A 26,768-nucleotide genomic window follows, 5' to 3' on the forward strand; every position below is an offset into this window, starting at 1 on the left:
ATGAGAGCACCGAGCTCTTCAATATAAACAGTTCCTTTTCCCATGACCTGAACAGGATGATTTGAAAAAGAGTAAAGTTCACGAAGTTCAGGTTCAGGCTCATGCATCTCTGTGTAAAGCTCTTTTCTGTAGGTAACATGTAATGCTGCTGCACTGTCCAAAGTCTAAAGAAGTCATCTGTCGTACTCTGGTTGAGACTGTGGATCGTTGGTCACAACCAATGTGACAAGTGGAGCTTGTGGATCACGCCTGGAACCAAGACCACAACCTTGTCGTCCGCCTCTACCTCTGCCTCCTCTGGAATCTGTTCCTCTGGGCTGGTATGTGACGGGCGCTGGAACTCGTTGGGGACAATCCTGGGTGGCATGTCCCACACGATTGCAGATGTAGCATCTTGGCATCCTTGGAACGTAGACCCTTCCACAGAAGGAATGCCTCGCTGAAGCTCTTGATGCAGGTGGTTCCCTTAAATGTGGCATGGCTTGCATAAGTGCCTCTTCTTCGGTTAAAATTCTGCATACATGATCCACTGTGTGTTGAGCAATAGGCACTTGATTGATCTTGGACATAGCATCTTTCCTCTCATGATTCAAAGAATTGATGATAATGCTGATCATTTGAAAATCATCAATAGGATAGCCTTTTTCACTCAGTTCTTTTCTAATACCTTTCATTTTAGTCAAATGTGCTCCAATATGTTCACCAGGTTTTAATCTGGAACCATGGTTCTCAGACAAAAGTAAACATGTAGACTCAATTGATGTAGGCCGATAACATGTCTCTAACTGAGTCCAAATTTGTTGGGCAGTTGCATCTTGTGAAAACGTGATTTTGAGTCACCAGCCAGTGGTACAATAGAAGGTGTCTGATGAGGAATATACAATTGGGGTACTGGCTGTGCAGGTTGTGCAATCTGACCATAGGGGGCACCAGTGGCGTCTGTGCCTGTGCCTGGTCATGCGGCAGTTACATTCAAGCTGCCGGTAGTATTGGTACTGGCTGTGACTGTCTTTGAGCTGCTATTCCACCCTGGCCAGCAGGAGGCACTGGCGCTGGGGCTGGTGCAGTAGCATAACCTGCAGATGTTGTGATTCAGGGTCAGCCTGTGGGTTCGGCAGTTGGGTCGGACAACTCAGAGGAGGAGGAGGCGGGTGTTGAAGAGCTTGCTGATGATGGCCTTGAGGCTCCGCAGAGCCCTCAGCCAGGCCCCTCCCACCTGGTCATGACAGAGACCCAGCTGTGTGAGCCTGACAGCGTGGATGAAGATGACCCACAGCTGGCCTTGTCCAAGGACGCCCGATGCAGGAGGCAGTCAATCAGGAGTAAACAGAGGAAGGCAATGGGGCACCTCGGAAGGAGGCAGAGAGAAGCCATGCCCTGAACTGTATGAAAGGGGAATGTGTGGGAGGGTTGGTTTGCTGAAGGCAACCGCTTGATTAGTTCCTGTTTCATAGCTCCTGTTTCATGGTTGGTGTCTTGTTTTGCTGTTTTATGTTAATAAATTTGGCAGGCTTAATTCCAGCCTCTTGCCATTTGTAAAGGGGTTGTCCCTGCTTTTTCTGCAGGGCCGGTAGCAGGCTGGTACAGAACAGCAGATGACACTGGCCTTCGCATATAAGAACCCGGTGGCAATTGCGTGTGGGATAAATATGGCTGTGCTCTGCCAGGTAGAGGGACTTGCACAGAAGCAATATTAACAGGAGAAGCAATAGTAACAGGAATCCTAGCACCATCAGGGGCTGGAGCCTCAGATAACGGCAGAAATCTTGTATCTCTGAGCAAAGGTTCCTGCATGGACAATTGCGAGAGAGAGAGCTCCAATTCATTTCTTAATTCAGCTTCAACAGTAGATGGTGCTATAACATTTGCTTCAGGCATCACTGTGGCTCTGTATGTCCTTTGGCACAGCCCATAATCATGTGACATAGGAGCCTCCAGTTCCCATTTGTCTGGCATGACACTCAATGATGGGCGTGACTTTGGCTTTGGGGAAGAAGGAGGCAATATGGCTTCTTGTGGGCATGGCAATATGGCTGGTTCTTGCTCATAACTCCTCTCATATTGCTGAACCATTGATATATATTCCTTTGCCTGCTGCAAACGCTTTTCGAAAACCCCAATTTGTTCACAGTAGCCTTGCATAGCCCTATCTCGCATAGTTTGCTTGGGGCTTGAAGGAGCAGAAGGAATTTTCTTTGGCTGAACTTTAGGTTTTGCTCCAAGCCTTTGAAATTCATCTTGAGCCCCTGGAGTGTGAACATTTTCAAGAGCAGTTGCCAGGGAGCTTGGAAAAGTAGAAAAAGGAGTGACTGACCTTGCATTGTCAACAGTAGCAGGTGTGTCTTCTCCAAGGTGTGTGGCTGAAGCAATCGGAGTTTGTAACATTGAAGTGAGATGCCCCACAGACAGGCTCCTAGCCTCCCTTTTCATCCATGGCTTCCTTCCTGACATGTTTCAGCAGTTAATCACCGCTGCCTCACTAGCACTAACTAACTGATAACAGCCGCAGAAACATGCATCTCTAAAAACATAAATCAAACCATCCTCGATACCAAATGTCAAGGTATAAATCACCTTAGTACAGGGCGAAGGACCATGCTTCAGAGGATGCATGATGTGCATGAAGGAAGGAAATAAAACACGACGCATAATCTTAGTAAATACCTTTTAATTACAAAAATATGAAAACAAAATATATATTATAAAGAGAGCTAGCTGACTACATCCTAATGGAACAGACAGTAACAGCAAAGTGAAAGACAATACAAGAATAAGCTATCACCACAGGTGCAGGAAGCAAGGAAAATGTACAGTTAGAAATGAACTTTTCTGAGGAACAAAAAAAAACGTGCAGTGACATGCTCCTTATATATAGATAATACATCTGACAAAGTAAGACTACAACATATTTTATTTATTTTTATTTTAATTCCATTTATATCCCTCCCTTCTCTGAAGACTCAGGGCGGCTTACAAGCTTAGCAGTAGCCTTCATTCTATGTATATGCCTGCTTATTAGGGCTTTCACACACACCCCAAGCGGCATTATTACAAAATCAGCTTAATTGCCCCCAACAATCTGGGTCCTCATTTTACCTACCTCGGAAGGATGGAAGGCTGAGTCAACCTTGAGCCTGGTGGGATGCGAACCTGCACTAATTGCAGGCAGCTGGTGTTACTTAAGGAGGCATTAGCCCACTGCTCCACCAAGGCTAAGTTCCTGCTGCAGGTTTTGGAAATCTTTTGGATAAATCATTAGTGCCAAGATTCACAACAACATCAACATCACAATCCTTACTAGCATTTTTGACAATGTGTCTCTTTTCTCTGCTGTCAGTAGCATCAGGCAAACACCTCACTTTGTTCAAAACCTCCACATTCTTTCCTAAATTGACCCTTCTTACTATTGAGTCACCAACCAGAAAGTGGCTTCTCTTTCTAGATTCCTTGCTCACCTCACATGATTTTGCAATACCTGATTCATACCTTCCCTTATCCAAAACATCTTCCTCACAGACCACAATGCCCTCCTCAGTTGAGTCATCTTCATCACAAACAGCTGAACCTGCCACCTTATTAGCAATAATTTCAGTAAGAGCCCTGTATCTATTAGGCAGAGACAAATCAAAAGCTTTGCATTTATGGTCCACAGTTCTCACTCTGCCAGATCCAATAGTTGTCCGTACTGCCCTTTTCCTGCAGGGTCTTTGTGATAGAGAGGGCTGATAGCGAGGCAACTCAAAAGAATACACAGGTTGAGTCGGACACTTAATTTCAGCCTAAAGAGTACAGACTAAAGACTTTATTTTTTTATTAAAGAGTTTTACAAATTTTTTTTACAAAACATCCCCAAAATCCACCCACCCCAAACCCCCCCTCCCCCCACTTCCCAGAGCTGAATACAGGGTCATAAATATAATAATCATATTCTAACTAAAATTATCCATTATAAAATTAACCAAATTCATAATGTGCTTTAACTCCCCTTTAACATTGATACATTCAAATTATTAAAAACATAATAATAATAACTTAAACAAAAAAATAATCAATACTAATACTAAAGTTAATAAAAATCTAAAATCTATTCATAAGCTAAATGGAACTTTTTAGTCCCATATTTATTCTGAATATAATCTATCCATCTCCTCCAAACTTAAATATATCTTTCTTGCGAATGATCCTTCAAATAAGCAGAAATCTTAGACATTTCTGCAAGATTCGATACATTAAGTACCCATTCTTCTATAGAAGGCAAACTATCCTTCTTCCAATATTGTCCCACCAGTAACCGTGCTGCTGTTATCAAGTTCAACATCAAATTAATTTCTTTAGTATCACAATCTACAACAATACACAATAAAAACAATTGTGGAGAAAACTTTATCTTTCTCATAAAAATCTTTTGAATGTTCCACCAAATTTTAATCCAAAAAGCTTTTATATTTCTGCAAGTCCACCACATATGAAAATAAGTAGCATCTAAACTACCGCATCTCCAGCAGTTAGACTGTAAGTTAGGATACATGTTAGACAACTTTTTGGGATCCAAATGCCATCTATAAAACATTTTATAAAAATTTTCTCTTAAATTTTGAGCCTGAGTAAATTTAACATTTCTAACCCAAATTACCTCCCAAGTATCCAACGGAATTGGTTCCTGTATGTTTTGTGCCCACTTTATCATACAATCTTTAACTAATTCCGTTTCTGAATCCAATTCAATTAAAACATTATATATCCTCACTATATGTGCACGATTTAAATCTCTAATTTGTTTTACTAAGTTTTCATCTGTAATTGTAATGCCAACCTTCTGATCCAGCTTCCACCTAGCTTTCAGTTGGGTGTATTGGAACCAAGAGTAACTTATGTTTTCTTGTTTTAACTCATCTAATGATTTAAGTTGCCAATTATTCCCTTCCAATCTAAGTAATTCCTTATAAGAAAACATATCCAAACTTACTCCCATAGATACACCTTCTATCGCGTGTCCGGGAATTCCCCAAATCGGTATTTTATAATTTAACTTATAATAATACTTTTTCCAGATACGCAACAAAGCACTTCTAAGAATATGAGATTTAAAAGCCCTGTCTACCTTTTTATCATAAAGCAAATATGCATGCCATCCATACACCAAATCCCAACCCTCAAGGTGGAGTATTCTTTTATTAGTTAAATTAAGCCAATCGCTAACCCATGTCATGACCACCGCATCATAATACAATTTCAAGTTAGGCACCGTGAGTCCCCCTCTTTCCCTAGCATCTTGCAGAATCTTAAATTCAACTCTTGGTTTCTTCCCCACCCAGATAAATTTATTAATACCCTTCTGCCATTGATCAAGGTTGGCATCCTTTTTCAATATACGTATCATTTGAAACAAAAAAAGAAACTTCAGCAGAACATTCATTTTAACAGCTGCGATTCTTCCTAATAGAGATAATTGTAATTTTTTCCAATTATTTAAATCCTTTTGTATCTTCAACCATAGTGTTTCATAGTTATTCTTATATAATTTTGCATTTGAAGCTGCAATATACACTCCTAAATACTTAAACTTTTTTACTATTTCAAACCTGTTAATTTAATTAACATTTCCTTTTCACTCATAGACATATTCTTAGACAATATCTTAGTCTTATTACTATTTACCTTAAACCCTGAAACCTTGCCATACTGAGTTATAATTTCCATCAAATCTAATAACCGATTGTATCGGTTGAGATAATGTCACAACCAAGTCATCAGCAAAAGCTCTCAATCTATAATCATTCTGTTTTATTTTAATTCCCTTTATCATAGAAGACTCTCGAATTTTAATTAATAAAATCTCTAACGTTAATACAAACAACAATGGTGATAGGAGGCATCCCTGTCTTGTACCTTTTTCAATTTTAAACATCTCTGTTAACCCCCCATTAATTATAATTTGTGCAGTTTGTTGTTGATATATAGCTTTAATAGAATGTAAAAATCCTTCTCCAAAATTCATTTCCTCAACAACTCTAAATAAAAATTGCCAATTCAATTGATCAAAAGCTTTTTCTGCATCCAAAAATATCAATGCTGCAGGGACTTGGTTGTTCTTATCCAAATATTCAAGCAAATTTACAATTTGTCTTACATTATATTTCATATACCTTCCAGATATAAATCCCGATTGATCACTATGAATCATTTGCTTTAAAACTTGCATTAATCTATTAGCCAATACTTTAGCAAAGATCTTATAATCTATATTCAAAAGCGATATAGGTCTATAATTTTTAGGTTGAGTAAGGTCTTGATCCTCCTTTGGAATCAATGATACAAAGGCTGTCCTCCAAGATGGAGGAACTGCTCCTCCAGTCTGAATTTCATTAAACAACATCTTTAAAGTTTCAATCATTTCAACCAACAACGTTTTATAATAAATTGCTGTTAATCCATCTGTTCCCGGGGCCTTGCCCACTTTCAACTGTTTAATAGCTAAAGAGATTTCCTCTGATGTTATTAAGCGGTTCATCTCAAGTTGTTGTTCTTTTGAAAGCCTAGGAAAATATGCTTCCTGTAAATATTTATCTATATCTAAAGCTTGTATGTTTTCTCTAGAATATAATTTCGAGTAAAAATCTAAGAAACTCCTCTTAATCAATTTTTGTTGATAGACTTCTTTTCCTTTATATTCTATTTTATCTATAGTACATAATTTCTGTTTCTTCCTTAATTGATAAGCCAACCACCTACCAGGCTTATTAGCATTACAAAAGGCATTATTTATTTTATTTTATTTATTTATTTTAATTCCATTTATATCCCGCCCTTCTCCGAAGACTCAGGGCGGCTTACAAGCTTAGCAGTAGCCTTCATTCTATGTATATGCCTGCTTATTAGGGCTTTCACTTATGCTTAGCATAACGCAAATTAGTTGCTACTTGGTCAGCCATTAACATACTAAATTGTTCTTTCAATAAATGTATCGAGGTCCTTAAATTATTATCCTATGGATTCAAAATAAAATCTTTCTCCTTAGATTTAATATCTTCCTCAAGATCTTTATGTTTTTGCATTTGCTTACGCCTATAAGCATTATTCATATAAATCAAGACCCCTCTCATGTACGCTTTACTAGCATCCCAAACCATTCCCATTGATGTACCTTTATGCATATTTATAACAAAAAATTCTTTCAGATGTTCTCTACATTTCTGCAAAAACACCTCATTTGTGAATAGGTTTTCATTCAATCTCCAGGATCTTCTATTATCATCTTCAGCAAAGAACTCCAACCAGACAGGGCTATGATCCGACAATGTCCTAGGAAAATTCTTAACATTCTTAACCGTAGAGAGAAGATCAGTAGTAATTAAAATAAAATCAATCCTAGAGAAAGATTTATGTCTATCCGAAAAAAAAGTAAAATTTCTGTCCTTCATATTCCTTTCCCGCCATGCATCTCTTAGCTCCAAATCCTCCTTCAAATCAAAAAAGGCTTTGGGCAATTCCAAATAATTAGAAGGGTTTTTAGAAGATCCCTTCCTATCTTCAAATGAGTCCAGTAGCACTGCCACGCCGAATGGCGGCGTTTCAGAAGCCGCCTAACCTTGGGAAGCGTTAAGCGCTAGGAGACAGTGAAAATCAGCTGTTCCGTGGTGCCGAAGTCTCTCACTCGGGAGAAGAGGGAGAGACGAGCCTATCTGGGTAGAGGTAGAGCTCCCCTGTCAATTCCTCACTTAGTTTGGGGGTTGATAGGGTGAGTTCCCTCGGAGCCCAGGTTTTCTCCGCTCCCAGGATGCTTTCACTTCCATAAGGGAGTGGAACCAGATGCGACAACTACATCTGCTGCTTAGATGGGACTGTGAGTATTTTTTCTCTGAGAAATAGGCAGAACGAAACAGGAGGATTTGAATTTTCAAGTTGGATTTTAACTTTAACTCAGACTCATTATCTTCTTCAAGTTTTAAGCTGATTGAAACAGAGCAAAAATGGTGCTGGAATGTTGCTTTCTTGTATGAACTGACAGTTTTGGAAAGTTGCTACATTTTGTAATATAGCTTGAGATACAATTTGCAACTGATTCTAACCAGTACCGGATTTTGTGTATTTGAGAGTTTGCCCTTTTTTATTATTATTATTGAAGGATAAGGAATTTGGGAGAAAAACTTTTATTCTTTCTCCCTCTTCCTTTTTTTCCCCTGAACTTTGATTCTGCTAGAAAAAAGAGGAAATCAAAACTTAAGAGATGGCTGCAAGGCATGGGGGAGGTCCTCCAATCTCTAAAAGTGCCATTTCTTCACCTTTATCACAAGCTGCAGGGCAAGCTACAATGAAACCTACAGTACAGCCACCATCCCCACCACCACCTGGATTTACATTGGCAGACATACAGCAAGTTGTGATGCAGTCAACACAAGTATTGATGCAAGTATTACAGCAAGAAATAAAGGAAACAAAGGAAGAATTTGTTAATCAAAACAAACAGATGAGGGAGGATATAGTGCTAGCACTTCAGGGTTTGGCTGCACACATTGAACGCCTGGATGTTCATGTGGATTCAGTTATGGAATATGTTGAGAATTTGGAAAATAAAATTATCAGTGCTGAACAGAAACTGGACAAGGCAGAGATTAAAATTGACAGAACAGAAGATGAAATTATTTTTTCTCAATATAGAGACATTGAGTTTGCATTGCGTATAAGGGGTTTGAGAGAGAACCCTAAAGAAGATTTGGAATGGGAAGTGGCGCAGGCAGTGGCTCCTGTCTTGAAATGTAAACCTGAAGAATTAGTTAAAGAGATGGATAAAACATTTAGGGTTAATTCCTGGATTGCTAAACAGAAAAATTTACCTAGAGATGTAGTGATTTACTTCTCCAGGAGATCAACTAGAAATGCAATCATCCAAGCTTTTTACCGGGAAAGATTCCAAATTGCAGGCCAAGATATTATAATTTTAAAGGAGATACCCCCAAAAATTCTTAGAAAAAGGAAAGACTTCACCTTTTTGTCTGATGAGCTTAAAAAGCGACAAATTCAGTTTAGATGGGAAATACCCATTGTGGTAAATTATGCAGGTACGAGGTATAGGTTGAACACAATTTCAAAAGCAAAAGATTTTTATACTAAGGTCCTTAAAGCAGGTTTACCACTGTCTCCTCGAGTTAAAAGAACAGAAGAACAGTTGAGTGAAGGGGCAATGTCACTGCCTCTTGAGGAGATGCAACAGGCTGAGACTATGGAGCAGAGTTTGGTGTTAAAGGAGGACCCGAGAGAACAGAGGATGACTAGGGCTGCATACAAGCATAAGGAAAAAGAGCAAAAACAGAAGCTTGTACAGATACTACGCAAGATGCGGCTGTTTCAGAGCCTGAGGGAGGAGCATGCCCGAAGAGAGCAACAGGTGATCTTCAGGTCATGTTCCAAAGGCTCCTGGTCACCAGAGATGGTGAAGTTCCTGACATGGAATGTTAATAGTTTAAACTCACCACAGAAAAGAAAGAATTTTACTATTTGAAACAACAAAAATGATATTGTTTGCTTACAAGAGACTCATATTGCATTAAAGGACCAAAGGTTTTTGGTTAATTCCCAGCTGGGAACACATTTTGCAGCCTGTGCTCCGGACAAGAAGGCTGGAGTGGTCGTTTATCTAAGAAAAGATTTTTCGGCTAGATTAATTGAATCGGACAAACAAGGGAGATATGTTAGTATTGAACTGATGTTACAAGGAAAGAAAGTTCTTCTTATTGGATTATATGCTCCAAATCAACAACAGCAAAAGTTTTTTAAATTTTTACATCAAAGACTAATCGAATTGGATTATAAATCTGTTATTATGATGGGGGACTGGAATAGACTAAAGACTTCAGATAAATAATCTGTCCATGTAAACTAGTAGTCAGCTTAAAACAGGATAGTATTCAAAATTAAAAAGAGTAAAATAAAAGACAACTGCAAACAAGTGTTGCACTGAGCAAAGCCAGACATTCTAAAATAAAATTGCAATCACACAAGCACTTATCAAGGATAGAATATTCTTGGTAATATTGGTAATATCAAGGATGAATTATTGCTGCTTTCAAACTATGGATGTTTTCTGGTCGGGCCAGTTGCCCTCACAGTAATTTCACAGAGTTGGTGCAAATAGATATTCCCTTGCAGCCTTTCTGATTCAGATTTATAACTCTTTGATTCTGCTGCTACTAACTTGCTGCTGAATAAGTGAATATTAACTGAAGACTCCCTGGACATATATGCTTGATCAGATGTGGAATGTTAATGCCTGCTATGTTTTAAATTGCTTCCCTAATTTTTCACTATTACATATTTTAAAACAATATTTGAAACATCCATTTATATTTCATGAGTATATTAGTTTATTTTTGGTACTTGTGGATACTAATTATGTTAAACAAACATGACAAAATCAATATATATAAAAATTTGACTGTTACTATTTTGATGAGTTTGACTGTACAGATGATTACAACTGGTCACTTCTGACATTGCAGTGGACCCCCCCCCAAAAGGCACTTGCAGCCTAGTTCCAAATTTATGATGGCTGGGAAAGGTGTGACAACATTTTTACATTGCAGGCACTTGGCAACCCACCTGCATTTATGGCTGTTTGCAGTGTCCTGCAGTTACATGACTGCAATTTCTGGGTTTTTGGTGAAAGCCAGCATTTATTTTTGGTTTTCAGAAAAAATACCCCATAGCAAAGTAAGTTCGCTTAACAACCATGGGTTCACTTAACAACTATAGTGATTTGCTTAGTGACTGCCACAAAAAAGTCTGTAAAATTGGGTCAATTACACGATGATCCTTTTATAACTGTCACCACTTATGATCGTAATGGGCAGAATCCAATATGATGGTAAGTCAAGGATTATCCTTACTTGCATTAATTGTAGTTGGGTTCTCTGAACTTTTTAACAGTTTTTTCCCCCTTTCACTACTGAAAGGGAGGGTGTAATCAACAACATATAAAATAACGGATTTGTACAAATATTGGTTTTTGTCATTTGTTCAAAGAACTGTGCTGCTAATTACGTATCTTTGGATTAGAAGAATTTTTTATACAATTTTAGAAATAAATTTCACAGAATAACTGATAATTAAACAACTAAACAAAAGAAGTAAAACAAGAGTTGTGATAATCTGCATGTTACAAAGAGAATGTACATACAAACCACAAAATAGAAGTTTAGACATAATGATATGTCTGTTGCTCAATTTACCTACTTGGGAAAACTTCTGTGAAATAGTTTGACATTTTATTTTTCAGTTCCACTAATTATTGGGCCTTCAATAATGGAATAATGTTTTCTCAAATTATTTACTGTTATTGTTATCCATAATAGAGAAATAGGTATTCAATTTTTCTTTTTGCTTTGTTTTTGAAATTATGTACAATTATTTGATCATAATTACTACTATGAAAAATATATTAGACCTAGTTTTAATTTAATTATTTCTTATTTTCTATGAAGGCCTGCTCATAAAAAAAATGAACCCATAAACTTCAGCAAACTGATTAGCAGTGGTTATGGTGATGAATGGCTTCAGCAACGTGATAAATGGGAGAGAAAAAATACTGAGCCTAATGGTAATGTGTTAAAACTTTTTTTAAGATATTACATCATTTTTAATATGCTTAAAAGGTTGCTTAATAAACCCTGCTCTAATTTACAAGCCTGTTTTAAATATTTTCATAAGTAAATCAAGTATTTTATACACATTCTGCAAATTATCAGACTTGAATTCACACATCACAATATGGCAGCTGTATTTTCCTTTTTCAAAAAACAATATTTTATAAACTCAGCCATTATTTATATGAATTATAGTTTACAGTTTACCTTGTGTACATTCTGTCAATTATTGCTTATTCAGCAATCCATAATTAACAAAACTTAGTATGATGTGTGATTCCATTAACTGTTTTTAAGAAGTCCAATTCTTTCAATGAAATATGCTTTCAAAGAGTAAAGCATTCAATTCTATCCTGATTATAAAGACAACAGAACATCTTCATTGTAAAGAAGATATCATAAGCATTGTTTTGCAACAACTGCCATTATCAAAGATATTATCAGAACCCACCCCAATCCACACCTTAGGAAAGAACTCTTGGAGACAGGATTGTCCAAACAGGAACTTTTACTAAAACATGGTTGACAGTGAATAATCTAGACAGGATCTGGAAATTATCTCACAGATAGATACTTTTAAAGTGTCCTCAAGTAAAAAACCCTTTGGACAGTCCCGGATCAGTTAAGTTTCATGTGTCAAAACCCCTTGTGGGAAAAGAGAAAACATTTGCAACATTGTTACTTCCTCCCTTTCACATTCCAAGTGGAGATATAAACCAGAATACCCCCATCCCTCTTTCTTTGTTCTTCTTAGTTCCAGGGGTTTTTTCCCCTGGTCTTTTGTGATGGCCTCCAGGCATGCTGAATAAATAAACCTTGCATCAAAGGGATAGAGATGGCCAATTAACATCCTGTCTTCTCTTCCCCTCCTTAGGAATGGCAGAATCCAGTAAGAGGTGAGATTTACGTTTGCACAGAAAAAGGAGTTAGAAATGAAATATAAATGGATTCTGACAATCTCCTTTTAAAAGAGAGAGAGGTCCACCTGTAGAGGAAACAAAATGTAAATGTTAGCCCAGTTTGTTAGGATATTCTGTATGAAACTTCTTAAGCAACTTAGGTGCTCTAATGTGATGTTTATTGACCCACTCATTTTCTGAGGAGGGAAGGTGTTTCCAAGCTACTAGATATTGAATTGCTCCATGGTGTTTCCTAGAATCCAGGATTTCTTTCACCTCAAAGTGTTGTTCTCCTTCCACCATGAAAGGAGGTGTGTGTGTGTGTGGGGTTGTTTGTAGGTGTTGTTGTTCTCTTTTTAGTAAACTGCAGTGAAAAATTGGGTGTATCTGCTTAAAAAAATTGGGTAATTCTAATTCTACTGTTACTGGGTTTATGATTCTTTTAATTGGAAAAGGTCCAATACATTTTGGTCTGAGTTTTTTACAGGGTTGTAGGGATTAAAGGTATTTTGTGGAATGGTTTGGGATTGACTCTCTTTTTTTGTCTGCTTGTGTTTTGTATGCTTGTCTAGCTTTGTCTAAAGCTTTCCTAATGATTGGCCAGATGTTTTCTAATTGTGCAATCCATTCCTTCAATGCTGGGATTACAGGTTCATCTCCTTCTTTAATCCTAATGCAGTAGTATGCTTCTCTCAGGTCTAGCTTGGTAAAAATCCTTCCTTTCGATAGGTGGGATAGCATATCCTTCATTAGAGGTAGGGGATACAGATTACATTCGCTAATTGTGTTAAGAAATCTATAATCCATGCACAAACGAAGAGTGCCATCCTTCTCTCCCTGAACAGGACCGGGGTGGTCACTTTGGGTTTGGCAGGCTCAATAACTGCCCTTTCTAGGTTTTTTTTAATGAATCTTTCCATCTCCACCATTTCTTTTGAGCTCATGGCATACATCCTGGGCTTTGAGAGTTTTGCCCCAGGTTTGAATTCTATAGTGCAGCCTGTGGGCCAGTGGGGGGGAAGCTCATCTGCCCGTTCCTCACTGAAAACATCAGCAAGGTCCCTGTATTCCTCTGGTATTTCTGGTAACCCCTTCTCTTCCGCCACTGATGCTGTCTCCTCTCTGTGGGTTGGGGGGTGCTTTGGTATTTTACATTCCTATGCTCTCCCTCCGGGAAGTTGAGTTCTGCTGTCCTCCAATTTACCCAGGGGTTCCATATCTTCAGCCATTCCAGTCCTAATATCATTGGGCATTCCATGCCTGGGATCACTACAAACATTATGTCTTCCTCATGAGTACCCAGGTGAACTGGGAAGGTGGCTAGAGTAGCTGGAACCACCCCTGCTATGGATCCATCTAACTGGCCAAAAGAAATTGGTTGTTATAGTCTCCTCACTGGAATGCCCAAATTCTCCACCAGCGACGGGCTGATGAGGCAGCAGGTGCAGCCAGAGTCTTTTAGGGCTTTTACTTTGACAGCTTCAGGCATGGAGGAAGCTAATATAATCACTGTCTTAAGGAAGGGTGGAATGGATCCACTTACCAATGTTTCTCTCTCTGAGCTGTCTTCCGAGGTGTCCACCACCCCTGTGGTGTAGGCTGGAATCCCCTCCCAGTCCTTGGCAGGGTTTGGGGACTCTACAGCCTCTGTCCCCTCATGGCAGGTTCTTTTGGCTTGCCTTGGGACTTACCTGGTCTCCTGCAGGGTGATGCCTCTGATTTGCACTGAGGGGCTTTTGAGCGGCATTCTGTGGCACAGTGACCCTGTGTCCTGCATTTGAAACAGCCTGTTGATTTCTTAGCCATGGACAGTGTTTTCGCTGGCTCACATGTTTGCTTGGGCAGCGGCTCACATGTTTGCTTGGGCAGCGGCCTCATGGTTTTCCCCATCAGTGCCTTTTTAGTAGCTCTATCTCTACCTCCTCTGCCAGGACATACCAGTCATCGAGATGGTGTGGGTCTCCTCGAGGCAGGCAAGTGTCATACAGGTCGTAGTTTAGCCTGTCTTTGAAATGGCTAAGGAGGATGTCTTCCGGCCAGTTCAGCTTGATGGCAATGGCTCGGAATTCTTGAGTATATTCAGCCACCAGCCATCTGCCCTGCCTCACAGTTTTGATTATCTCCTGGGCCTTACAATCAGCCAAAGGGTCCTCATACCGCCTCCTCAAGCATGACATGAATCACTTGAAGTCATTGAGTTCTGGGGCATTGGAGTCATGCAGGTTCACTACCCAGTCTGCAGCTGGTCTGTCTAGGGCAGATTGCATGATGCGGATGTGGGCTTTGTCACTGGGGATGTCCCGTCTGTATTCTTCCATATAGCTGGGGACTTGGGTTAGGAAAAACCCCAAGTGTGGTGGCTCTCCCTGAATTTTGCTTCCAGGGGTGGTAGTCTTTGGATGGATCGGTGTCTATGCAGCGGGCAGTATTGGCCCTCATTCTGATCCCCATCTGTGGTTCGGTGGAAGGTGAGTGCTGCTGAGGTGGCAGCTCCTGGTCCAGTGGATGCCCCCGGAGTTGCAGGTTCTGGATCCCCCCCCCACTGTCTTTCCAGTTGCAGCCCCAGGCATTGCTTTGGCTGTGGTATTCAGGTTTCTCCTCTCTTAGTGAGCTAAGGGTTTTCTTCATCAGGTCAATAGCTTTCTCTAGGATCCACTCCTCTTCACTGACGTGCAGGGGGCTCTCCATCTCTTGCCTCCATTCAGGTTGGTGGCCACCCCGCCTCAAGGTCACTTTCCTCAATGCCTTTTCCTACTCGCTTTTCCTTCCAATGCCCATCGGCCACCATGGCTTGTGGTCATGTGCCTCCACCACCACTTCCCCAGAGGAAAATGACACTTCAGCTTCCGATCATTGGTGGGGTTTTGTTCGGGGGGACAGTTCCCTTTCCATGGGGCTTTACTCCCCCCTTGTTTCGTCAGTAGACATTGTATTTTTTACAAAGTCCCCCAGTAAGGTTCTCCCTTCCAAGTTGACTCTTAATGCAGATCCTGTCTAATATCAGAACCCACCCCAATCCACATCTTAAGAAAAAAGAACTCTTGTAGACAGGATTATCCAAACAGAAACTTTTACTAAAACATGGCTGACAGTGGATAATCTAGACAGGATCTGGAAACTGTCTCACAGATCGATAGTTTTAAAGTAAAAACCCCTCTCTTCAGTCCATTTGGTCAGTCCCAGATCAGTTACGTTTCATGTGTCAAAACCCCTCATTGGAAAAGAGAAAACATCAGTACATTTGCAACATTGTTACTTCTTCCCCTTCACATTCCAATTGGAGATACAAACCAGAATCTCCCCCTCCCTCTTTCTTTGTTCTTAGTTCCAAGGGTTTTTTCCCCTGGTCCTTTGTGATGGCTTCTAGGCAGGCTAAATAAACAAACCTTGCATCAAAGGGATAGAGATGGCCAATTGACATCCTGTCTTCTCTCCCCCTCCTTGGGAATGGATTCCGACAGATATTCTACTTTAAAATATTTAAAATTATGGCATAATATGTCTGTAGATTATATTCTGGTGGAACATTCATTTTATATTATAATTAATACTTAAATATATCTGAAGAAATGTTCAGAGAACTAGCAGCTTTTAAGATTTTGCAAAGCATTAAAGATGTTACTTCATAAGGCAATGTTGGTTCATGCCCAATACCTTTCTTACAAGTAATAAAACTGTTACACTCTATGGTAAGCTCTTGCAGCTGTCTGCACATAATTGTTTGTTGGTTTATTTTATGCAGTTTATAGTCCACTCCAACTACATAGACAAAGTAGTATTCAGTTCCCTTTCCATATCTCAGATTAAAACAAAACATTATATTAAAGCCATAAAATCACAGTATAATACCCTAGAGATAATTGTAGACTATATACCCTCACCACGGAAACTATGTCCATTTTTTTTAGGGAAACATAAGATCCTTTTTAAACACCAACAGGGAATGGGCCATTTGAAGGTCTGGGAGCCTGCTGTTCCAAACAAGTGGATGAACAATAGAGAAGGCATACTATTGTAGCACCTGTAGATGGCATTACCTGAGCAAAGGACATGGAGAGAGTTTGTTTTGTTTGACAGTATTGGGTGAACAGATATTTTGGAAGAAGACAATTCTGTAAATATCCAAGCCATGAATCATATAAGCCAGGGGTGTCAAACTGCCAGCCTGTGGGCCGTATGCGTCATGGTGAAACCGCACCCACCCCATTGCTGGCAATGGAAAAAAAAGTCATGATACATCACAATGCATCACATGACATTGCGAGTTTGACACCCCTGATATAGGACTTTGACAGTGGTAACTGTAATGTATTAAAGAAATTATATGGGCCATTATAATTGAATAACGGCTGTGTTGTCTGAAAGTTAATTGCCTGTTTGCAAGTTTACAAGCTTGTATTTTTGGGTGGGAGAATTGCTTAAAATTCATTGGCTGCTGCCTATCAGTGGTCCATATAAATAGATGTCAAGGCGGCTGTTAGAGCCGCTTCTGTGTTAACCTAATAAATTTTCTGTTACTTTCACCTTCACCTCATCAATGCCTCAAAAGATCCCAGTATTTAACAGTGGTGACGAGGATGGGATGTGCTGCTAAGGAAGAGAGAGCTAAAAGTCACTGGGGGAAAGACCAGGCATTAGCGCCCTGGTAGGAACTACATTCCCCCCTCTGCCTGCCAGCAAGCCACGTTGTAGGCATCCGCATACTAAGGGATCTGTCCCTAGGTTCAACACAGAAGCCCTTAGCAGCACAAGACATTGAGAGGTCAGTATGGCCAAGGTGGGCAAGCTATCAAAGTTTGATGTGTCACACCCAGAGAGATGGAGCTTGTATGTCTCAAGGGTCAAGAACTACCTAAGAGCTAACCAAATTAGTGAAGATGGCTTAAAGGCTGCAATGCTACTTTGCGTGTGCAACCAGGAGACGTTCAATATAGCCAAAAACTTAGTCGTTCCAGCAACTCTAGAGTCAGTCGTCTACACGGACCTCAAGAAAAAACTCAAAGAGCACTTTGAACCAAAGCTCTCTGTCATTGCATGGAGACATGCATTCAAACAAAGGGAACAGCAACCGGGAGAGTCAGCTGCTGAATTTGTGGCCGCACTATGACAGGCGTCCAGGCTCTGCGAATTCCCAGACCTAGAAGAAAGGCTCAGGGACCAACTGGTATGCGGCTTGAGGAACAGGGACCTTCAGCAGAAGCTGTTTGCAAAGGAGACCATAATATTCCAGGACACCTTGAAAGAGGTAATGACAGAAGAGGCTGCCGGGGGAGCCATCAAAACCTTATGGCCTTCCAAGAATGTTCCAAGCCCAATAACCATCCACCATGAAGACTCTGAAAGAGCCGATGACATAGATGAGGACAATGAGATTGACTGGCTGCAGAAGCTACCAGAAAGAGGGTGGTGGCAACTGCTTGACAAGGCAGTTCCCTTCACCAGCTGCGCGGGCTGTGGAGGTCAACACTGGCGCTCTGAGTGCAGGTTCCATACGGCAGTGTGCAGGGCATGTGGCAAACAAGGCCACATGCCATCATTTTTAAAGGTCACCAGATGTACTCTCTACAAGAAGAATTCCCCAGGAAAGGTACAGGGGCCCTGGGGCAATACAGAGTTGCTCCAGTAGAAGGAGCATATTTAGAACAGGAACCCCCTAAAAGAAAAGTTTAGGCTCAAAGTCAAGTTTCAAGGAATTCCATGCCCCATGGAACTGGACACAGGGTCAGCCTTATCCATAGTTTCCCAAAGAACTTTTAACTACATTTGCAGTCACAGCGGCAAAAGAGTTAAACTCAAGCCATCAAATCTCATGTTAATGGATTTTTAAAACTCCTGCATAGCGGTTAAAGGTGAAGCTACACTTAAAGTTCAGTTCAAAGAGTTTGAGGGTCCCTTGACATCGTGGTAGTCAAGGGTGGATGCTCAAGCCTCATCGGGTTAGACTGGTTTGATGCCCTGGGCATCCATGTGACCAGCATCAACTAAACGCAAGCAGCAGACTTGTCATCAGTCTGCCATGAATTTGCTGATGTTTTCAAGCCCCAGCTTAGGCAAGTACGAGGGAGCTTCAATTGCCCAACCGTAACCCAAATCAGGATCAAGCCTCACAGAGTGCCTTTTGCCCTCAAACCTAAGATGGATGCAGAGTTAGTCAAGCTGGTGCAGCAAGGGGTGTTGCAGCCAGTTAGATAGCAGTATGTGGGAAACACCCATAGTAACACCACTTAAACCCAACGGTGAGTTGCGCATCTGTGCAGACTATAAGTGCACTATAAATAAAACACTTCAGCAGCATGCATATCTGGTACCTGTAGTCAGCCATATCTTGGCATCATTAAAAGGGGGTCATGTATTTGCCAAACTGGACTTGGCACAGGCATACTAGCAACTGCCCGTGGACGATGCCATGGCAGAAGCCCAAACTATAGTAACCCACATTCAGGGTTCGTTGCCTGCAGTTTGGGGTCAGTGTGGCCCCAGTTCTTTTTTAGAGCGTGATGGAGAGTATGCTCAAAAATATCCCAGGTGTGTGCCCTTATTTTGATGATGTCCTCATAGCTGGGGAATCAGAAGAAATATTGGCCAAACGACTCAGAGCCGACCTTCAGAGTTTCCATGAAGCGGGGCTGAAGCTTAAGAGGGGCAAATGCCAGATAGGAGTGAACTCCACTGAGTTTCTTGGTTTTCACATAGATGCCACAGGCATATACCCTGCTGAATCCAAGCTCAAAACTATTCAGCAGGCTCCTAGACCAAAGTTGAAAGGGGAGCTACAGGCATTTTTAGGATTACTCAATTTCTACCATGCATTGGTGAGCCCTTACACAGGCTCTTGGATAAGAAGGCACAATGGCAGTGGACAAGTGTCCAAGAGCAAAGTTTTAGAGCAGTCAAATCACTGCTGTCATCAAACTCCATCCTAACACATTATAAAGAGAAGCTGCCTATCAGCATTGCATGTGATGCCTCGCCTTATGGAATAGGAGCTGTCTTAAGCCATCTAATTGCTGATGGGAGCCAAGCTCAGATCAATAAAGAGGCATTGGCCATCGTGGCTGGCATCAAAACATTTCATGAGTTCCTGTATGGTTGCAAATTCACAGTCTTTATGGACCACAAGCCACTTCTGGATCTGTTCACTACAGACAAACATCCCTCAGATCCTCTCCCCACAGATCCTAAGGTGGTCCATCTTTCTCGCAGCCTATAGTTACAGGCTAATTCACAAACCTGGCTAGGAAATGGGACATGCTGATGCACTTAGCAGGCTGCCCCTGCCTAACACAGAGCCATAGCCCACACTTGCTGCACTCATCCTGGCAATCCAGGACTTGCCTGAGTCTGCCCTTCATGCAGGGGATGTGGCTGCATGAAGTGGTTGCTAAGGGGGTGGCCAGAAGCCAGTTTGGGGACAGAATTTCACAGCTTCATCAGAAGGAGAGATGAACTGTTGGCTTACAAGGGCTGCATCCTTTGGAGGAATCGGGTCATAGTTCCAAACTCTTTGAGGACTAGAGTCTTAGAATCTCTGCATGAGGGACATCCTGGAATAGTCAGGATGAAGGCACTCACAAGAAGCTACCTGTGGTGGCTGGGATTGGATAAGGGTATTGAGGTCCAACAAAGTTGCCACGTTTGTCAGCAATCCAGACCTGAAATGCCTCAAGCCACAGTACATCACTGGGAAACCACACAAACTCCATGGTCTAGAATCCATATAGACTGCAGGACCATTCCAGGAACAACTGTTCCTCATTGTCATGGACAGTTACTCTAAGTGGTTAGAGGTTGTACCTGTCCCTACTATGACTACTGTCAGGACCATCCAGGAACTGCACAGAAACTTTGCCACACACGGCTTACCAACATAATAGTTTCTGACAATTGGGTGCAATTTAATGCTGCTGAATTTCAGTCCTTTTGAGGGCTAACATGATTAGGCATGCCACTTCAGCTTCCTTTCACCTGGCTTTGAATGGCCAAGCAGAGTGCATGGTCAGGACAACCAAGGAATTGCTAAAGATAATCATGTCCGGTGATTAGCATCACCAACTGGCAGACTTTCTGCTCTGCCAGCACTCAATCCCCTGCTCTTCAATAGGCTGCAACCTAGCAGAACTTAGATGTGGACAATGGCTACTACAAAGCTGGACCATCTCCACCCAAACCGAGTTGCCTCGGACACCCCACAGCCGAAGCCTTCGAGGCAATTGCAAGTTGGCGACTGGGTTTGGGCAAGAAATTATGGTCAAGGAATACTGTGGGTGGTAGCTGTGGTTTGTAAGGTATCAGGACCACTTTCGTACAAAGTGGTCCTGGAAGATGGTCAAATGATCCCCCGTCACATTGACCAACTGTGCCGGCAGCTAGAGAACCTGATGCTGGCTCCTCACAGAGATGAGAGCCAAAGCAGAAACAGCATGACAACGGCTTCACAATGAACTCTCAGACTGCTGGTGAGACTCGGGAAGTCGTGGATGGTGGGTTAACTGGGAGTAAGGCATTCCCAAGCAAAGAGACTTCACCCATTAAGCGGGACTTGCAGAGAGACCGGTGTTCCAGCTCATCGGAAACAGCTCCATCCATGGACATTGGCTCAGGTCTACCCAGACAGACCAGACAAAAGGACACAGGTCTACCCATAACCAAGGGGTCGGAGAGCCTTGGTCTACCCAGCCAAGCAAGAGAACTGGTAGACCGGGAACCACCAATGGCTCCAAGGCATTCGGAGAGGTTGTTGAAGCCACTGAAGTACTTGCAGGACTACATTCATTCTTTAACTGTGAACCATCTAGGGGCAAGGGGTGTTATGTATTGAAGTAAATTATATGGGCCATTATAATTGAATAATAGCTGTGTTGTCTGAAAGTTAATTGCCTGTCTGCAAGTTTACAAGCTTGTATTTTTGGGCTGGAGAATTGCTTAAAATTCATTGGCTGCCACCTATCGGCGGTCCATATAAATAGATGTCAAAGTGGCTGTTAGAGCCACTTCTGTGTTAACCTAATAAACGTTCTGTTACTTTCACCTTCACCTCATCAATGCCTCAAAAGATCCCAGTATTTAACAGTAACCACCAAATAGAATTACATCTGATGTACAATCAATAGCCAGCACAGCTCCAAAAATAATGTGTTACAATGGTGCAACAAGGAGTGTCCATAACTACTTGAGTCATTGCATTCTGGATCAGATGTACTTTCCAAATGCACTTCAAAATCAGCCCCATGTAGAACGCATTATAATAGCATAATCAAAGTGACTAGGGAGTGAGTGACTATGGATAAAGTCTATTATATGCGTACACACATTTAACTACCCACAGAGAATTCATATTACATTTAAATGTTTAATGTAGATCTGAATATCTTTTGTAGTCACTTTGCTTTAAGCAAGCGCTTTGGACCATTGTTAAAACATATTGGCTAAATTCTAACTTAGAAACAGAACCTATAGCCCTCCAGATGAATTTCTATTATCCATGGGACAAGGTTGCAATTCAACAGCTTTTGGAGGATCATAGATTTCCCATCTCTTTATATTCAGAATGCATTTTAAGTAAAGAATTCCTTTTCTATTATTTCTTGCAGATTCTCTTCTTCCTCCAAGTGAGTATCAGAAGAAAATAGAAAAGAGACAGAAAGCTAGGAAACATACATTGTCATACAAAAGAAAATCTCAATCTCAATCTGGACTTGAAATGGGTGCCCAGCCTAAGAAGTCACTCTTCAAGCTCAGAATGTATGCCACCCACGATCGTATCCCAACAGCCCATTTCTGACATAGCCAAACATAAGAATTCTATTTTGCTGTTGTTGTTTTTTATTACAAGAGAATTTAATAATTGGGAAAAGTACCTTTAGGCATATGGTTAATACAAATATTTTTAATGTTAATCAAATATTGAATGATGCATTCCTCCCCTGAATGCACTTCTGAAAGTACAAGAATATTCAGTAAAGTTTCTTCTTATAATGGGAAATAATTAGGCCTTGTTGACAAAAAATAAGGAAGTGTTAAATAAATAAATAGTAATTTTGCATAATAACATAAATAAATAATAAAGTAGAAATTATTTCTACTTTATACATGATAGCTTCAATTCGAAACAGAATAAATCGGAGGTTAGTATATATGAAGGCTCTTGTTTACTTTTCCTGAACCGTTTTGCAGACTATTTTTTAAAATGCATGAGTTTAATGCAAAATAGCTGTTAGTTATGCAGCATGCAAAATGAAATTTCTACAACTTATACTAATGTTGCCCTTGTGCATATTTCATGTAGGCTCTTTATTAGGAAATAATAATGGTTCTTTTATGTAACATTAAAAAATACAGAGTTGGTTCTAAACCAACTATCCAAATTCAGGTAATATTCATCACATTCAAAATAGAATTTAATTCTTATGATAGGGAAGTTCATTCTTTTCATTTATGAGGTATCTGTAAAGAATGGCACAGACATAGACTTATACAATAACTCCATGGGCTGTATTTGTATTCTGTTGTAAAACAAAAAGAAATTACTGATTAAAGTGATTATTTAAAAACCCTGCATCCAATGAATTAATGATATACTGGAAACAAAATGGAATAGTCTGAAAGTAAATTAGAATTAAATATTAAACTCTTATATGTCAGAAGAACTCTTTTTCTTTTAACTATAGGTAGTTTATGGCTTATAACCATTTGTTTAGTGATTGTTCGAAGTTACAACAGCACTGAAAAAAGTGACTTATGACCATTTTTCATACTTACAACTGCAGCATTCCCATGGTCATGTGATCAAAATTTGGATGCTTGCCAACTGGTTCATATTTATGAAGGTTGCTGTGTCCCAGGGCCATGTGATCAGCTTTCTCAATGTTTTGACAAGCAAATTCAATGGTAGACCCAGATTCATTTTACAACCGTGTTACTAATTAATGATTCATTAAACAACTGTGGCAAGAAGGGTTGTAAAATGGGGCAAAACCACTTAACTGTCTTGCTTAACAGAAGGTTTGGGCTCAGTTGTGGTCATAAGTCAAGAACTACCTGTACATTCCAGCCTCTTCCATGGAGGATGAAACTAAGTGCCTAAAATAACTTTTTTCATATCTGCCTCCTCAAATTGCAAGACTGCACACTTCCCACTGAATTCAGTATGATTTTTTTAGCAAAGATGCATGGACAAAAAAAAGAAATAATTTCTAGCTAAATAGATTTTTTTAACACAATAGTATATATGTAAAGACTGTATTTACATTATTTTAAGAAAACTAAGTCCAAGAAATGTCATATGTTCATAATATTAGAAAGTTAATTAGAAAATTCACCTAGATGTTTTAAATGTTTTTCTCATTAAGACATTTATTTATGTAAATAATTAATATTATATTGTTAGGTGTCTTGACAGGCGCAATGGTATATCAAAACATGATAAAAAGAAAATAACCTAACAATGCTGAAAAATATAATTGAATATTTCCAAAAAATAATTTCCATTTTCACAGGCTTTTAAAGTAGACCAAACTAGCATATTTTACAAGCAAAAAATACTTAAAAGCAATGTTAATTATTCTGTCAAGGAAAAGCATTTCAGAATTGTAAACCAGTTTAGAGAAGTATTGTACCTATTAGTGGCCCTCTTAAAATTTGGTGTGGTTGTGGCATATGCTATAGAACACTCATGGTTAATATTAAAAGATGCACTAAAAAGTGGGAAAAGATAATCTCGATATTACAGGGTCGTATCTGCAGTTGCTTAAAGTTTAATTTAAAATAAATATCTGAAATCAAAATTTTGTCTAGAAAGCCCCCATATCTAGAAAGCCCCACCCCAATAGCTTTAAATAAAAGTTTTCCCATGTGTCATATAGTACAATCAATGTTTCAAAACTGGGATTGCTTGGCTTGATTTTTGTCTCCCACATAATCTGAACTTCCAAATATATTCATAGTCCATCTTTTATTTATGGAAAGATCTGAGGATATTTTAAGGCTAGGTGCCATCAACTATACTACTAACAGCAGTAGTTGCCAGAAGGGTCAGTTATGTCAGGTGGTTATGGATAGACTTAATATGCAGAAAAATAAATCTGCATCTACTTCTTGAAAAAGCTCAGTCTTTCAGTTGATATTAGTTTATAGGTTTTCCAGTATTAAATGGTGGAGCAGTGGGCTAATGCCTCCTTAAGTAACACCAGCTGCCTGCAATTAGTGCAGGTTCACATCCCTCCAGGCTCAAGGTTGACTCAGCCTTCCATCCTTCCGAGGTAGGTGAAATGAGGACCCAGATTGTTGGGGGCAATAAGCTGACTTTGTAATAATGCCGCTTGGGGGGGGGCTGAAAGCCCTAATAAGCAGGCATATACATAGAATGAAGGCTATTGCTAAGCACATTGGTTTGTGCTTAAATTGTAAGCCGCCCTGAGTCTTCGGAGAAGGGCGGGATATAAATGGGATTAAAATAAAATAAAAATAAATAGTAAATGAATTGTAGTAAGTGCTTTTACATTTCATATGTCCATGAAATTCCAAGTTTAACCTGTTTTAAAATCCTACATATTTTGTAAAAGCACTTTGAATACTTTGGGAATGAAATTAATATGTTTAATTTGTATTGAATCATAGTTATTCAAAACCTTTTCATGTGCAATATTTTATACAATATTTCAAGCTCATGGCAAGTCAAATTTAATGTTATTTCAATATTGCCAAGTAAAATAAAAATTGGACATTCATTGTCTTGTTTAAAGAAGTGATATCCCAGTTTTTATTATTCATTTTTAAAATAGTGAAGCCCTTCTGTTTCCCCTCCCTCCCCTATATACTTTTTTGTTTAGTAAAGCAGAAATACTGTGTCTTGATGAAATTATTAACTTTCTTCTCATTTTCTGTTTTGCAGATTCAGAAACATCCCAGCCAGAATTGACACAAACAGAAATTGAGTAAAAGCTGGTACTTCACAGAATTGTCACAATTCTGTTGCTACTTCCAAACAGCACTGTATGAAGGAAACTATTATATAGCTCCATTAGTAATCTACTAACCACCTATAATAGGCTTCAATGGTTATCTCATAAACCAACTATTATTAAGACTCACCTAGTTTCTTCTAAAGCCACACCTGTTGCTTGAGAGCTGATGACTATGCCCACAGTGATAAGACACTGTTAATATAAGCTATTCTTTTAATTCAACTACTGAAAAGAGTATAGGGGAACACAAAAATGAGACCAGCTTGAACTTTACAGTGCTGACTTTTTATTTTTGTATCTTTTTCCCAAGTAAAAGCTAATTATTTTCATTTTCTATGTAATAGAATGTTGGTAGATACACTGAAATTATTTTTCAGAATATTGGATTGTACTTATAGTTTTAAACACATTTGTATTTTGTTCTGCTTTATTCTTTACATATAAACTTATATAAATACTTGGATTCTAACTGAATAAATACCATTAGAAATTGGAAATAATTGTCCTTTATTTATGGCTCTTTTGAGTAATAATATAATGTTATTGAGCAATTATTTGGGCCTCCAAACAAATATGTTAAGAAATACAAGATTTAATGGCAGTTTCCATTTAATTTTAAACAAGATGGATATAAAATGGATGCAAGACTTGGGTTTGGCTAGTCTAAGGAAAAGAAGAAACAGGGGTAACATGACAGCAGTACTCCAGTATTTGAGTGGCTGCCAAAAGAAAAGGGAGTCAAATTATTCTCCAAAGCACCAGAGGGCAGGACAAGAAACAATGTGTAAGGTCCCACCCCAATCCACGTCTTAGGAAAGAAGAACTCCTGGAGACAGAATTGTCCAAAAAAGAACTTTTTACTAAAACATGATTGTCAGTGGAAAATCTAGACAGGATCTCAAAACTGTGTTACAGGTTGGTACTTTTAAAGTGTCCCTGAGTGAACCCCCCCTCCCTTCAGTCCATTTGGTCAGTCCCAGATTAAGGTTCAGGTGTCAAAACCTTCCAAGGGAAAAGGGATCTTCCATGCCTTTACGACATTTCCTTCCTCCCTTTCAGATTCTAATCAGAGATACAAACCAGATCACTCCCCCCCTCTCCCTTTCTTTGTTCTTCTCAGTTCAAAGGTTCTTCCCCTGGTCTAATGATGGTGGCCAAGCAGGCTGAAATAAACACCCTTGCAACAAATGGATAAGGATAGCCAATTAACATCTTGTCTTCTCCTCCTTGGGAATGGCAGAATCCAGTGAGGGATGTAAGATTTTAGA

The 26,768-nt window shown here is 39.7% G+C and overlaps 1 protein-coding gene across 1 annotated transcript in view; it reads left to right on the forward strand.

Moving 5' to 3' along the window:
- Window positions 1-25,470, forward strand: part of LOC310650168 (uncharacterized protein C7orf57 homolog) — a gene marked incomplete at its 3' end in the record, with an annotated part of 153,453 nt that extends 127,983 nt beyond the window's left edge. Inside the window, exons 8-10 of the mRNA XM_083379001.1 lie at window positions 11,478-11,593; window positions 22,129-22,279; window positions 25,428-25,470. Of these exons, the coding sequence (XP_083235127.1) occupies window positions 11,478-11,593; window positions 22,129-22,279; window positions 25,428-25,470 (310 nt within the window). The remainder of the gene's footprint in view (window positions 1-11,477; window positions 11,594-22,128; window positions 22,280-25,427) is intronic.
- Between the last annotated feature and the right edge of the window lie 1,298 nt (window positions 25,471-26,768).

This window comes from Vipera ursinii, assembly GCF_947247035.1.
Source record: "Vipera ursinii genome assembly, chromosome: Z".
NCBI classification, from domain to species: Eukaryota; Metazoa; Chordata; class Lepidosauria; order Squamata; family Viperidae; genus Vipera; species Vipera ursinii.